General features: G+C 41.8%; 1 protein-coding gene across 4 annotated transcripts in view; it reads left to right on the top strand.

Moving 5' to 3' along the window:
- ube3c (ubiquitin protein ligase E3C) overlaps positions 1 to 15197 on the top strand; it is a 144072-nt gene that overhangs the window by 64097 nt on the left and 64778 nt on the right. For 3 of the 4 annotated variants that reach the window (XM_033044432.1, XM_033044441.1, XM_033044448.1), the window contains exons 14-15: positions 5841 to 6073; positions 13250 to 13354. In XM_033044432.1, coding sequence (XP_032900323.1) covers positions 5841 to 6073; positions 13250 to 13354 — 338 coding nt within the window. The remainder of the gene's footprint in view (positions 1 to 5840; positions 6074 to 13249; positions 13355 to 15197) is intronic. The other variant, XM_033044458.1, reaches the window with a different exon arrangement.

The following is a 15197-nucleotide window of genomic DNA, read 5'->3' on the forward strand; positions in this document are numbered from 1 at the left end:
GCAGAGACCGTTCCCTCCGCAACTCCCTGGTCAACTCATCCCTTCCCACCCAAACCACCCCCTCCCCAGGTACTTTCCCCTGCAACCGCAGGAGATGCAACACCTGTCCCTTTAGATTAGATTAGATTCAACTTTATTGTCATTGCACAAATACGAGTACAGGTACAACGAAATGCAGTTTAGCATCTAATCAGAGTGCAAAGTAGTAAAAATACTGGTTAAAACAATATGTACAATGTGGATGAATTGAACTAGTACATAGGCAAATAAATATATACAGATAAAAGGGTATAAAAGATAGCTAGCATCGGGCCTGTGAGTTCAGCAGGGTTAACCTCCCCCCTCGACCCCATCCAAGGACACCTACAGTCTTTTCAGGTGAGGCAGAGGCTCACTTGCACCTCCGACAACATCATCTACTGTATCCGCTGTTCCAGGTGTCAACTCCTGTACATCAGTGAGACCAAGCGCAGGCTCAGTGATCGTTTCGCTGAACACCTCCACTCAGTCCACCTTAACCTACCTGATCTCCCGGTTGCTCAGCACTTTAACTCCCCCTCCCATTCCCAATCTGACCTTTCTGTCCTGGGCCTCCACCATTGGCATAGTGAGTCCCAGCGCAAATTGGAGGAACAGCACCTCATATTTCGCTTGGGTAGCTTACACCACAGCAGTATGAACATTGACTTCTCCAACTTTAAATAGCCTTTGCTTTTCCTCTCTCTCCATCCCATCCCCCTTCCCAGTTCTCCCACTAGTCTTACTGTCTCCGACTACATTCTATCTCTGTGTCGCCCACTCTGACATCAGTCTGAAGAAGGGTCTCGACCCGCAATGTCACCCATACCTTCTCTCCAGAGGTGCTGCCTGTCCCGCTGAGTTACTCCAGCATTTTGTGTTTACCTTCGATTTAAACCAGCATCTGCAGTTCTTTCCTACACTTCCCGCTGCCTCGGCATAATCAAGGACCAGTCTCACCCCGGTGGCTCCCTCTTCTCCCTTCTCCCATCAGACAAGAGGTACAAAAGTTTGAAGAAGCATATCTCCAGATTCAGGGACAGCTTCTTCCCATCTGTTATCAGGCAACTGAGCCGTCCTCTCAACAGCTAGAGAGCGGTCCTGACCTTCCCATCTACCTCTTTTGGTATTTTCAAACTATTTTTTAATCGAACTATCTTTAATCTTGCTCCAAACATTATACCCTTTATCCTGTATATGTACACTGCAGACAACTTGACTGTAATCGTGTATAGTTTTTTTGCTGACTGGATAGCACACATCAAGAAGCTTTTCACTGTAGTTAGTACATGTGAGAATAATAATAACCCAAAATTAAATAAATCTCAAATGAAGGCAAAAAATGCTTGGAACACTCAGCAAGTCAGGTGACGTTCGTGGAAATAATTTTTTTAAAGTAAGGACCCTTCACCAGAACTGTGAAAGCATTATCGGCAAGCTCCGTTTGTCTTTGTTCAATCATTCCACATTGACGGTTCTAATGAAATACGGGATAATTTTGAACATTATATTGTTTGCCTGCTCATGTTACCTGGACAATGGATACCATTGGCAATTTTGTGTGCATGTTTGTGAATTTCTTTAATGTAAATTATTTTTTTGGTGATGCATTTGTGTTGGCAAGGTCAGCATTTGTTGCCCATCTATAATTGCCTTTGATAAAGTAACAGTGGTAAGCCAGTTTTCTGGTGAAGGAACACCAGTATTTTCTGGTGATTGAAATCCAACAATGTAATTGGATCGTGACTTGTATTATTTAGATCAGGGGTCGGGGCCGGGTCCCGGGTCTGTGAGCGGTTGGAGGGCCACATCTATCGCCATAGTTAATAAACTTTCACATATTTATTTATTTAAGAAATATTATGTCTACTGAACATAGGAGTTAGTTTGAGACACTGGTATTGAAACAACCCTCAAGAATCTTAAGATCAACTTTGTGTTTATTGTGCAAAAATAACGATTTAATTTAACACAACCATTTCACACAATTTAACATAAGCATCGACTACAGTGGAATCAACATTGCAAAAACAACGATTTAACAACAACCAACACAATTTAGCATTAACATCCACTACAGTGGAATCAACATTCCTCACTGACGACGGCCTGATGTTCAGACCCTCTCGTCGGGATGATCGAAACTCCGGCGTCGGGACGGATTGCAACACAACAAGAAACTAAGTTATTTTCTGTCCAAGTGTCTTGGAAGACTCGGCACTCAGAATCCACCTTCCTGCGTTTTGTAGCCATTGGAAAGTCGCTTTCCGCCACTGCCAATCAAAGTTTTTCCGCGCTCACTGTCTGCTGTTTTGCCGCACTCACTGTTCTAGGTTCACTTTTTGCCCTATTCGTGGGATTACATCAGTTCCGATTTCTTTGTATCAGCAAACAGGATTGTTAGGAATGGAAAAAATATACACCTGCTGGCCGGAATGGATCCGGGGCGTGCTGAGCAAAAAAAAAAATGCCTGTGGGCCGGCTGCTTGCGGGAAAAAAAAACGCATGTTGGCCGGATGATTTCGAGTTACGGGTCGCATTCGGCCTGTGGGCCGGAGGTTGCCGACTCCTGATTCAGATGAAGGGGTGATCATATTTCTAAATTAGCTGGATGTATGATTTGGAAGGGAACCTTAGGAGTTGCAGTTTGTTTGCTACTGATTTCCTCCTCTTTGTTAAAGGTTTGGAAATGTGCACTGTGAGTAGGTCAGGCAAATATTTACACTATCTTTTTGCACATGACATATTCTGCAACCATAATGGTAGCAAGGGAATGACTGTTACGACGGAGCTGGCTGCCTTGTTCTGGATGGATTTTTTTATTTTTTTTGGAACTGCACTTTTGAAGGCAAATGGAGAGTTTTCCATCTTGTTCTGGGCATGTGCCTTGTAAATGGTTGAAAGGCTTTGGGGGTGCAGGAGGTGTATCTCTTGCCATAGAATATTCCGTCTTTGACTTGCTGTTGGAGCCACAGTAAATTTCTGCCAAGTCATTAACCCAAGGACATTGATGCGTAATTTGATGACAGTAAGAATAGATCTTTAGAATTTTTGTTAGAACAGTTGTTGCCAACATTTTTATGGTGTGAATGTTACTTGTCAAGTTTCAGCCCATGCCCAAATATTGTCCAGGGTTTAGTCTGTGCAGGACTGCTTTATTTTCTGAGGAGTTGCAAATGGATATGAACGTTGTGTAATCATTTATAAGCATCTGTATTTCTAACCATATGATGGAATCAAGGTCATTGTTGAACAAAGATGCTAGCCTGACAAGCTCTTGTAGCAGACTCCGAGCATTAGCATGTTTTTCCCCTTGATGTCCATTGTCATCGGAGCTCCTTAAAAACACACTTTGTCAAATGCTGCCTTGATACTAGGAACAGTTATTTTTAGCTGACTTCTGTGGCAATAATTTCTTTGATCTATGATTGAACTAAGGTTGTGGTCAGTTCTTGAGATGAGTGTTTTTTCTGAAACTCAAACTAGAATTTGAATGCGGAACATAGAATGGTGCAGCACAGGGACAGGACTTTCAGCCCACCATATCTTTTAGTTTAGTTTATTATCATGTGTACCGAGATTTTTTGTTGCGTGCTATCCAGACAGCGAAAAGACTAAACAGGATTACAATCAAGCTGCCTACAGTGTACAGATACAGGATAAAGGGAATAATGTTTAGTGCAAGATAAAGTCCAGTCAAATCAGATTAAAGATAGTCCTAGGGTCTCCAATGAGGTAGATGGTATCTCTAGTTGGTTTTGGGATAGATCAGTTGCCTAATAACAGCTGGGAAGAAACTGTCCCTGAATCTGGAGGTATGCGTTTTCACACTTCTGCAACTCTTACCTGTTTGGAGAGGGGGTGTACGGGGAGAGACCCGTCCTTGATTAATGCTGGTGGCCTTGCCGAGGCAGTGTGAAGTGTAGATGGAGTCAATGGAAGGGAGGTTGGTTTGCGTGATAGTTTGGGCTGTGTCCACAATTCTCTGCAATTTCTTGCCGTCTTGGATGGAGCTCTTCACAACCACGCTGTGATACATCCCGATAAACCGTGATGCATCCCGATCCATGCCGAACATGATGCCATGTTAAACTAATCTCTACCTACACATGATCCATGTACTTCCATTTCCTGCATGTTCATAGCCTATCTGAAAAGCCTAAACACCACAACAGTTTATGCTTGGCACAAAGGTTATTGGTGGTCAAATATTGTTTTATTTTTATAGCACTGAATAATTCCTTCCATCACTCTGTTCATGATTTGAGAGTAGACTGATTTGTGTATGTGTGTGAGAGTGAGCGGTGGAAGGATATTGGATTTATCCTGCTTTTTGTGTAGAACATGGGTGATTTACCAAATTGGGTAAATCCCTTTGCTTTAATTATACTGGAATAGCTTGACCAAGAGTGCAGCTATTTCTGGAGCACAAGTCTTCAGTACTGCAGAAACAAGGAACTGCAGATGCTGGTTTACACAAAAGGAGACAAAGTGCTAGAGTAACTCGGAGGGTCAGGCAGCATTTCTGGAGAACATGGATTGGGAACGTTTTGAATCATGTCTGTAGAAGGGTCCTGATCTGAAACGTCACCTATCTATGTTCTCTAGAGATGCTGCATGACCTGCTGAGTTACTCCAGCACTTTGTGTCTTTTTTAGTACTGCAGCTGGATTATTCCCTGGTCTTTTTGTCTTTGCTGTATCCTGTGCTCTCAGCTGTTTTTTTTTTTAGTAAATTGAATGGTTTAAAGTATGTTGTCTGTGATGGTGGGAAACAGCAAAAAAAACTGAGATAAATGGTTAGTGATCAGCTCAGTCAGAAGGTATGAAAAATGATTAGACTCAACAAGATTTTGTTCCAAATTTAGCAACCCATTAGAAGAGGCTAGTAATCTTTAAATTAAATTATAATTGCCTAATTAGCAGTTTTGTTAATCGCCTTTAATTTATAAAATTCAGCTGTAATAATGCATAAAATATCAATGTAGATTCTTTGAGCGTTTTATTTGTAGGTTGCAGACAAATCAGAAAATCAATATACAGGTTATCAGGTATGACTTTTAGTGGCTGGAATTAAAACTGCAATTGTTGTAAATTCAAAACAAATGGAGAATGCCGGAAGTTCTCTGCAAGTCAAATACAATCAGTCAGAAAAGTGCAAATACAAGCAAGCAGAGATGGTGGTCCTTCACTCAATGTCAACTTGGTATTGCTCAACATACACTGCCTTTGGGTTTTATGTCTCATCACTATATTCGAAAACCTGAGCAAAAGATTAAATGGACACTTACCAAACTCGTATTTATTCTATCTCTTGATATCAATGACTGTAAAACTCTGATAATTGGTTATTTTTGCTTGGAAATCCTGATGTTTCAGAGTCTGGCTCACCCGGTTCCATTTTGGGCACATTCATTAAACTCTCCGTGGCCTCACTCCCGCAGCCCTATCAAACACAATGTCCTGTTCTTACGCTCTCGTTTAGACATGTTTTATTTCCCCTGCTCCCTGTTACATGGGAAACTGTGTTTTATTTCTGTCGAACACCAAAAATGTCCATTGGATTCTTACTGTATTTAGCCATTGAACTAGTTTTTATTTACTCTATCTAAATGATTCAGGATTTTAATCACCATTAATCTTTCTCTTGCCTCTGTCTGTTCTAAGGAGTAAAACATTCAAAATTCCTTGATGGTATAAATATGAAATTACATGAAGTAGTTATTTTAAAATATATATATATATGTACAGAGGCACTTTTCTTAACTATAATTTGAAACATGAACAATGAATCTCAGTAATGTTGCTATTTTGCCTTGTTAGGTGTGGGCCAACAGCCAGTTACAATGATGCCATTCACTTTAAGAGAGTTGGTAACATTATCCCGCTGTCTCCGTGATGCTTGCCTTGGAATAATTCATTTGGCATATCCAGAAACCAAACCAGAGGTTCGTGAAGAGTACATTGTGGCATTTAAGAGCATTGGTGTCCGTACCAATGCAGAAATGCAAGAACGAATCGAGACTGAGAGGAAAAGATGGATTCAACTCTTTAAGGTACAGTAGAAGAAGTAAACACTTCCTTGCACGTTTTCAGTTGAATCATAGATGCAACAAATAGTTTGAAATAGTAATTGCTGGAGTCTGCTTGAAATGCTGGCTGCCCACTGTGTTACTCAAACACTTTGTTTTTTACTCAAGATTCCAGCATCTGTGTCTAAGTATTTTGAAATTTTATTTTTATTGTTTCTTGTATCTATCATAAGGTTACTGTTTGGAAACGTATGGTGAAAAAGTTCAAGGGATGATGGCTTTGCAGGCTGAGCCAACATTTAATTGTCTATCCCTAATTGCCGTTGAGAAGCTGGCATTGAGCTGCTATCTTGAATTGCTAGTGTCCTTGAGTTAATGCTGTTCCTGGGGGAGTGAGAGGATCTTTATAGTGAAGGGAGGTTGATTATTTCAAAGTCAGTGTGGTGCGTGGAGAACAACGTCCAGGTGATGTTTTTCCAAAGCTTTTGCTCCTTTTGTTTTTCTAGCCGGTAGAAGTTGTGGTCAGGATGGTACTGTCGAAGGAGTCTTGGTGAGTTGCTGCAGCTCATCTTGTAGATGTTACAAACTGCTGCTACAGGTGCACAACCTTTTATCCGAAAGCCTTGGGACCAGACACTTTTCGTAATTCAGAATTTGTCGGTCTTCGGAATGGAATTTTTTTAGCGTAGATTTTAATGGCTGGCTCAGTGGTAGAGTGCTCGGCTCATATCCGCAAGGTCGCGAGTTTGCGCCTTGATCCCGGCAGTTACTCGAAGAGTTTGAGTCTTCAATGTAGTTTTTTCTTGCAGAATAAATGTTTGTATGAAATGCAGTGTAGGAGAGGTGTACTGACTGTGTGGGCAGAACTTTGGAAGTGATTGCCCACCAGTCTAAAAAGCCGCTGTGTCTCCCTGTCCCTGGGATAGCAGGGGGCGATCAAACAGCACAATACCCCCCTCCCCCTCCAACTCCAGAGGAATCCGCTCCCCGATGGGCCGCTACGGCGACAAGTGGCAGTTTGCCCACAGCCCGAGCTGCGCCCCCTCATCCGTCACCCCAAGAACAAGACGTACCTTGCACACCATCAGCTTCTGCCCCTACGTGTTCCTCTGGAGTTGGAGCGGGGCTGGGCTGGAGTTGCTGCTGGCTGTGGGTCTCTGGGATCTCCGTGCTTGCAGTGGGCCTGGGGGTCGGTGTCCCGTTGGTCCTGACGTCTCCGGCCACCCCCCTGGACTGGAGCTGAGACTGGGAACTGTACCGCCCTTGCCCCCTTCCTCTGCAACTGCAAACAACCCCACTCTCCTGCAAGGGCGGTACAGTTCCCGGAGGATGGCAGGTGGCCGGAGACGTCAGGACCAACAGGAACCCGGTCCCCGAGCCACTGGCCGGACGCCTCTTCCTTGGCTTTAGATCCAGCCCGCTGCTCAGGCGCTAGCGGGCTGGGCTCGGCACGGTGTCGGGATAGCGGGGCGCCGGTAAGCGGTCCTACCGCCTTGTTGCTGCCCCCCCCCCCCCCCCCAGATGGACGCTCCTCCGTGGAGTCGAGCGGGGGACAGGTTTGTTGTAGAGCCTTTCTTCTCTGCCGGACAGCAGAAAGCTCCCTGTGAAAGAAAAAGCCTCTACGACGCCCCGAGCTGCGCCCCGTCATCCGCAACCCATGTTCCTCTGTAGTTGGAGCGGGGCTGGGCTGGGCTGCTGTTGGCTGTGGGTCTCTGGGATCTCCGTGCTTGCAGTGGGCCTGGGGGTCGGTGTCCCGATGAGGGGGCGCAGCTCGGGGAACGGCTTCTGGTGGTCCTGACGTCTCCGGCCAGTTTGCAGTTTTCCTCTGGAGTTGGAACGGGGCTGGGCTGCTGCTGGCTGTGGGTCTCTGGGATCTCCGTGCTTGCGGTGGGCCTGGTGGTCGATGTCCAATTGGTCCTGACGTCTCCGGTGACTGGCACGTTCCTGCTAGCATCGCCGACGTGAAGACAGTGCAAAGCCCCCGCGCCGGTGCAATGGGCTGGAGAGGGTAGGGAAGGGGTCACACACATGGCCGGGAAGCAGAGGGGTGTAGGTGGGGTGAAACTGACTCACGATACACTGTGTATCGTGACCGTGGGAACTTTTAAACTCAGCGGGCAGGCAGCAGCAGATTGTCAATTATTAACCCTCCCGCGCAATATACCCTCACCTTCTCTTTTATGAATGGGGATTTAGTTCCCCTTTCTTCGAGGACCGACCGGAGGTTCCGCTGTCACCTCTGCGGGCCGCCCTCGGTGAACGTTTTCAAGGACCTTTCTTCAAGGACCGAAAAAATGGCCGCTATTCGGAGGTTTTCGTTATTTGGATGTTCGGATAAAAGGTTGTGCACCTGTACTGGTGATATGTTGGTGGTGAAGTGAATGAATAATTATGGATGGGGCACCTGTCAAGTGGGCTGTCATAATGTTGAGCTTCTTGAGTGTAACTAACGCTGCCCTCATTCAGGCAAGTGGAGAGTATTCAATCCCAGTCCTGACTTGAGCCTTGCAGATGGTGGATAGGTTTGGGGGAGTTAGGAGATGAGTTGCTTGCTGTAGGACCTAGACTCTGACCTGGCCTTGTAGCCACCTTGTATACATATCTATTAAATTAAGTTCCTGTTAATAGTAATCTTTAGGATGTTGATGTGGGAGGGGTAGGGTGGATTTAAGGGCCTGTCCCACTTGCTGATTTTCTTCGCCGGCTGCCGGCGTCATTGACTGACGTATCAGCAAAATGTTGCGACACTTGAGGAAACACGTCATCACGCCGCATCACGCCACGACTTTTTCGGTGACCTGATACGTCAATCAATGATGCCGACAGTCGCCGAAGAAATCGCCAAGACAGGCCCTTTAGTGAAGGTAATGCCATTGAACGTCGAGGCTATTACCTGTTTTTTCTCGCTGGATTTCTTCATTACCTGCTGTTTGTGTGGCATGAGCTTTACTTGCGTCACAATGCCTAAATTAGTAGAGTCTCTCTGTGGTTGGTTGTATGTGCTTGGAAGTGCAATTGGTGCTCAGTAATTGCACATATCGGAAACTGAGATGCCTAGATCTTTGTATTTTAACAGAATCAAGAGTTTGAATAGGATATAGGATGATTTTACTGGATAGTAGAAAAGGTTCAAGGTCTTGTGTTACATTCTCCGTTCTTTCTTATAAGCTCAGGTTAATTAATCGTATGTATCTTTTGAGTTGCCCGCGGGATGGCTTCACCCATTTGTTGAAAGGAACACTTTCTCAATTAAGAACCCACATTCATAAGTGTAATACAAAGTTTTTCAGATCAGGAGAAGACAATGCCATCTCTTGAGCTTTTTATTTCATTTGGTCTGATGGCTAATTGGTATCTTAACACTACTTGTAAATCTGGATGCCATAACCTGAAAAAAAAAAAGAAATTTAAAACTGTTCCCATAAGTGCTATTATTATATCTGTACTGAGTGGATCCACTTTATAGCCAGTGGCATCAATGTTTTATGGAGTAGAACAGTTGCTTTTTTTAAATCGTAACCTCTTTTAAAAATATTACATAGCACTTTTGTTTAATGATTCCTTCAAACAAGTATTCTGTATGTAGTCATATAATTAAAATTACTGTTTTAAAATAATCCATTTGTTTTTATCTTATGATATAAGTATCGGAATATGATAGAATGCTTACATATATCTTCGTAATTTTTACCCACTATAGCATTGGTGCATTCATCAAGTATCATTATGAACTTTAAAAAAAAAAGAACATTCTGGCAAGTCTCAGCAGAACAAGCGCCACCTGTGGAAAAATAAGCTGTTAATAACAGGGTCAAAGTCCCTTCGGCAGAACTGGGAAAGGCAGGAAACTAGTTTTATGTTGTAGCAAGGGTGGAGGATGGATAGCTTGGATGATGAGCATATCCATGATGGACCTGGGGAATGGGGATAAATTGAAGGCCACAAACATTCTCTCCAAATGAGACCTCCTTGGAAGCACCGTTCTTTATCTTTTCAAAATCCTAGAAGTCGTTAGGTACTGAGAGATCCACCTCAAAAGGAGATTGCTGACCATTACCCCCTCCAAGCAATCAATTGCTGGCATTAAATATCAGTTCAATTTGTGTCCGGGTCCTGGTTTTTTTAAAGCAAAGAATTGTTGCTTTTAATTCATCTTATGGAACATTGGAATAGCCATGTTCCATAATGGATTCTCATGCCGTACCTATAAAATTAACTAAACTCTTAAATTTGCTTGGCCATTGTTTTCTTTGAGTTATCTTTTTTGATCTTGTAAAATATGCAATGTAGCAGGTGCTGACTAAACTAATTAGATTACAGCATGCCCTGTATACCTTAGACTCATTGAAAAATGGTTCCTGTTGCCCTTGATAAAGAAGTAGTGATGGATGGGTAATGATTTTTTTTCCCGAGGCTTCTTTCCTGTGTAAAGTTTCTGTTGGGAGTCCTTGCCCTTTATATGCACATTCAATCAAGAGTGCAAGATGTAATTGAGGCTCTACTTTTCATAGGTTTTATTTGAATGAGTGTTGCCAGGATATTCGTAATAGGAATCAAGAAAAGATGAGCTCACAGTGACAGTGAAATTAAGTGTTAAATTATAAATGGCCCACCTTATTATTGGATCCTGTATCCTGAATTGCTGGCTATAATTGTTACAAATAAACTGAATATTCATTGTGTGGGTGGGGTGGGGGGGGGTTGTAATGTCATAGAACAAGAAACATGATCATCAATTGATGCCTTGCATTTAAAGTTTGCAAAAATGAAATGCATTTCACAGATTGAACATTAGATTTATAGTTTCATTTCCCAGTGACCCATAACACGCTAATGTGGAGTGGAAGCCATCAACCAATTCTCCTGTTCCTTTATCGCAGCTTTTTTTGAATCGGAACAAAGCTATCTATATAATTGAAAGAAGTTAATTGAATGAAAATGATCAACTAAGCTTGTATTAATATTGCTAATGGAAGATTCTGCTTGGCTGTGTTTGGAAAGAGATGTCATGCTGGAGTTTTGCAGGCACCCATTAATGCTTGCACTTAACCTGATAGGCTAATTAAGGAATGCTTATTCATTCTACAAGTCAGGGATAGCTGCTATTCAAACCAATCAGCTTTTCTTTATAATGCATTGCACTTAAAGAAAGCTGTTAGGACTGGCAGGGATAGTAACTGATGATCTTTTGATTGAGATGAATACTGTGTTAATATATTAGTAAATTTGAAATTATAATTAGGAGGACCAGTGAATCATTGGTAAAATAACTTCTTGTTTTTTGACTAATTTTAGTCAATTTATTTGTAGTAATTAAGTTGGAGTTCAATTTGATTTATTGCCTGACTGAATTTAATGCTGGTTTGTTCTTGAGAGCAGGCAGCTGTTTTAACGTAGTTATCATTCAAGTGAGCTTGAAGATCACTTGGACAGTTGTACTTCCTGTAAATGTGGACCATACATGTTCCTTTTTAAGGCTTGCTGCAAGCAATGTGCTAATTGATATGGTCAGTCATTTGCAGACAATTTGAGGCATTTGTCACTTAAATTGTTTATATGACAGCCTGTTAAGGTAATACCCAAATCAAAAGTAATTGAGGTGTAAGAAGATTATTGTTCTTTATATATCTTTATGCTTGGTTAGACCATAATTAGTTTGTATGGCTTAAGTATCATACTTTTAATCCAACATTTAATCCCAGATTTGTTTTAAAAAAAAGATGGAAATATTTAGCAGATCAAGTTAATTCATTGCAAAACAGTCAACAATTTGGATTTATGCCCTTTCCTCAGATTATAGTGTTCAAAATTCAAAATCTGTTATCTGTAATAGGAACTTAGAAGTTAACCAAAACCTTTTTGTAGGAAATATAATAAATTTGGTTATTATATTCTGTGTATTTTTCATATTTTTGATAAATGTATTGCAGTAAGAATTAGTTATTGAGGTTTTGCGTGTTCATCATAAATTATTATGCACACACACGGTGCTGTATTTCCAATTTTTCTTTGCAAAGCTGTGAACTTACTGGAACAGCAAATATGCATTGAAATTTATTCTTAGTTTTGTTATTTTGCAGGTAACACAAACCTGTGACAAATTACTTTCTGGTTCACGCAGTGTAATGTTGGTATGGTACTTTCCATTGATAATGAATACCAATTTAACAAAATGGTGTTAGAAAATATTTGGTGTTTGTTTTCACGTGCATATCACTGTTGCATATATTCAGTTGCATTTCAGTCTGGTATTTTAATTGCTCTTCACCCTTGATATTGGAGTATAGTTCAAAGTCCATTTAGCCATTTGTTATATTTGAAGATAGTGCGGCCACACATTCTCCATTGGGAGTAACATCATGGTCCTCACCTGAACTTTACAGCAGGGGTCAATGGATATTCATTACCAATGGTAATTTATTTGTTCTTGGTGAGTGGACGATTCTGGCATGGCTGCATTGATTATCTACACTTAGTTATCCAGCGAAGGGTGTCGTTATTCTTCCTGAAACAAATTATTAACCTCAACCTTTTAGATTGTCGCATCAAAACCACTTAACAATTACATGGAGAAAATTCAAGTTTTATTATTTTTCAAAGATTTTCCCTGAATTGACTAGAGAGTACATGATAATAAACTAAAAGCTCATTTCAAAATCTCAGATCCATTCAATGTAGCATGAAGGAATCTTAGGATAGAATGAGCATTATAGTTAGCTTCAGCCATACTTAAATGAGCAATGCGATTTCCTTTGGTTTCTGAGAGTTTGAATACTAGTATTGGGGTGTGCTTTGGTTTTGACGTTAATTTTGGGGGGAGAAGGATGTGGAAGAAAGTAAGATGGCCTGCTGCCACACAAATAATGACCTTTTGGTTGAAGTGCCATATTGTTGGTGAATGTTGATTTATTAACCTGCAAGTCAAAATTGAATCAGAAGATAATTGGTTGTCAAAAGTTTAATATGAAGTGTTTTTGCAATATGTTGGTGTAGTTAACATTAAATAATCATGGTCAATGTTTTAAAATTGTTATTTCACAATTCCTCGTGCACTTCAGTACATTTTGATATACTAGATGTTCGAGAAGACCAGTAGCCCTTGAGTAGCCAGAAATGTGCAGATGAAATATAACATTTGCTTGTATAGGATTATATATAAGGATTGTATATAATTTTTGTTATTTTGTTTCTTGCTTACAGGTGATCTCCAATTTAGTGAAAATGCTTAAGTCAAGAGACACAAGAAGACAATTTTGTCCTCCTGATCACTGGCTTTCTGATCAAGTTAATATCAGAGCTGATAAGGTGTGTATTGCTAATTTGGGTGATAGATGAAGGGACTAAGGAATATAATTTAAAATTCCTTAATTACTTTGGATATTAATAATGAATAACATGCATTTTTTAAAATATTTATTTAGTTTAGAGATACAGCATGGAACCAGGCCCTTCAGCCCACTAAGTGCACCATCATCCATTCACACTGTGTAGGAAGGAGCTGCAGATGCTGGTTTTAATCGAAGATAGACGCAAAATGCTAGGGTAACTCACCGGGACAGGCAGCATCTCAGGAGAGAAGGAATGGGTGACGTTTTGGGTCGAGAACCTATCCATCCATTCACAGAAGTTCTATGTTATCCCACTTTTTCATCAACTCCTTATACTTTAGGGCAGGGATCTCCAAACTATGGCTCATGGGCCACATCCGACCCGCCACAATATTTTATCCGGCCCGCAGCAAGCTCTGAGATCCGGGCTCCCCCGGGTCCTAAAGACCGGCGACTCAGAGAATTTGTAGCGTGTTTGCAGAATTTGCTCTCCACATAACAGATTTGTTTTCTTCGGAACGGATCTTTGGAAGAATGGATTCAAACTGAATTCCCGGTTCCGGATGGGAGCCCGTTGTGCTCAGGCTCCGCCCCTGCAGAATACATAGATCATTCCTCGTTTCAATCGCCGCCAGACCCTTCCCTCATTTCTCTCTCAGGTACATTATGTGTGTATCGGTGCTGCTTCCTGCTCTCGTTCACCGCTTTAACGCTTCATCTCCCTCATTGCCAGTTTCCAACCAGCCCCCACTTTCCTCTGCTCGAGCCCCGACACTTCCCTTCGCTTTCTCTATCTCCGATTCGGAGAAAACGCGAGTGACCAAAGTCCATTACAAGCCTGCGTACGTTATCGACTATCTTGTCTATCCACTGTCCCTGTTTGCGCATCGGAACTGGAATATTCCCCCCAAGATTGAGTCCATACAGCAAAATTGAAATGTCTTTATTTTTTCCTATGGCCCGCAAAATTGTGCCTAATATATAATGTGGCCCTCATGCTGAAGAGTTTGGAGGCCTCTGCTTGCGGGTCAACTTTTAGAGGCCAATTAACCAACAAACTTACAAATGCTTGATCTGTTTTTGTAAATTGTTGGTTTTTAAATAATGTGTCTCAGTCATGAATTACAGAGCAAAGTCAAGTATTTGTGGCAGGTTTTCTTCCAGTATCACATCCAGTGGTGCAGTGGTATTCAACCACAATACCACCTGGATGTGAAACTGGAGGAAAGTCAGTAATTGAATGGTCACTCTAACTCACTCATGAGATTTTTCTTCTTGGGGAGTTCCTCAGGATAACGGGTGACATGCTTCCACTCCAGTTTTGTTGACTCTGAGGCGGTGAGAACAATGTGGAATCTGTAGACCACCACAAATTGGTCAACCGGTGTTTGACAAGTTGGGTAGATGTATTCTTTGGGAAGTGGTGCACACTTCCCACTATTTTCACTGGGCTTCCACATGCTCCCAGCAGATATTATAATATGGATGATGTTCCCCTGTTTCATTCGGTCATAAACTATGGGTTCCAATGAGTTGACATGGATGTCATGTCTATAAGGAACTTTTGAGAACATCCTTTCAAAATACAGCTGTCACTCAGGTGCTGCAGGTCTTCTTGCTAGTTCTTGATAACGCTGTAAATCCATGACTTGATAACTAGGCCGATGTTAGTTGCTCATTCAGTGGGACCTTTGCTCAGAAATATAGACATTATTACACCAAAATAAGCTCCCTGATTTAACCAACATGTTAATCTTTGCCATTAGTAAATCCTTGATGTTTTTACCTGCTTGCTGGCTTTTCAGGGATCTTTGCCCTTC

This window comes from Amblyraja radiata, chromosome 2 (genome assembly GCF_010909765.2).
Source record: "Amblyraja radiata isolate CabotCenter1 chromosome 2, sAmbRad1.1.pri, whole genome shotgun sequence".
In the NCBI taxonomy this organism is placed as follows: domain Eukaryota; kingdom Metazoa; phylum Chordata; class Chondrichthyes; order Rajiformes; family Rajidae; genus Amblyraja; species Amblyraja radiata.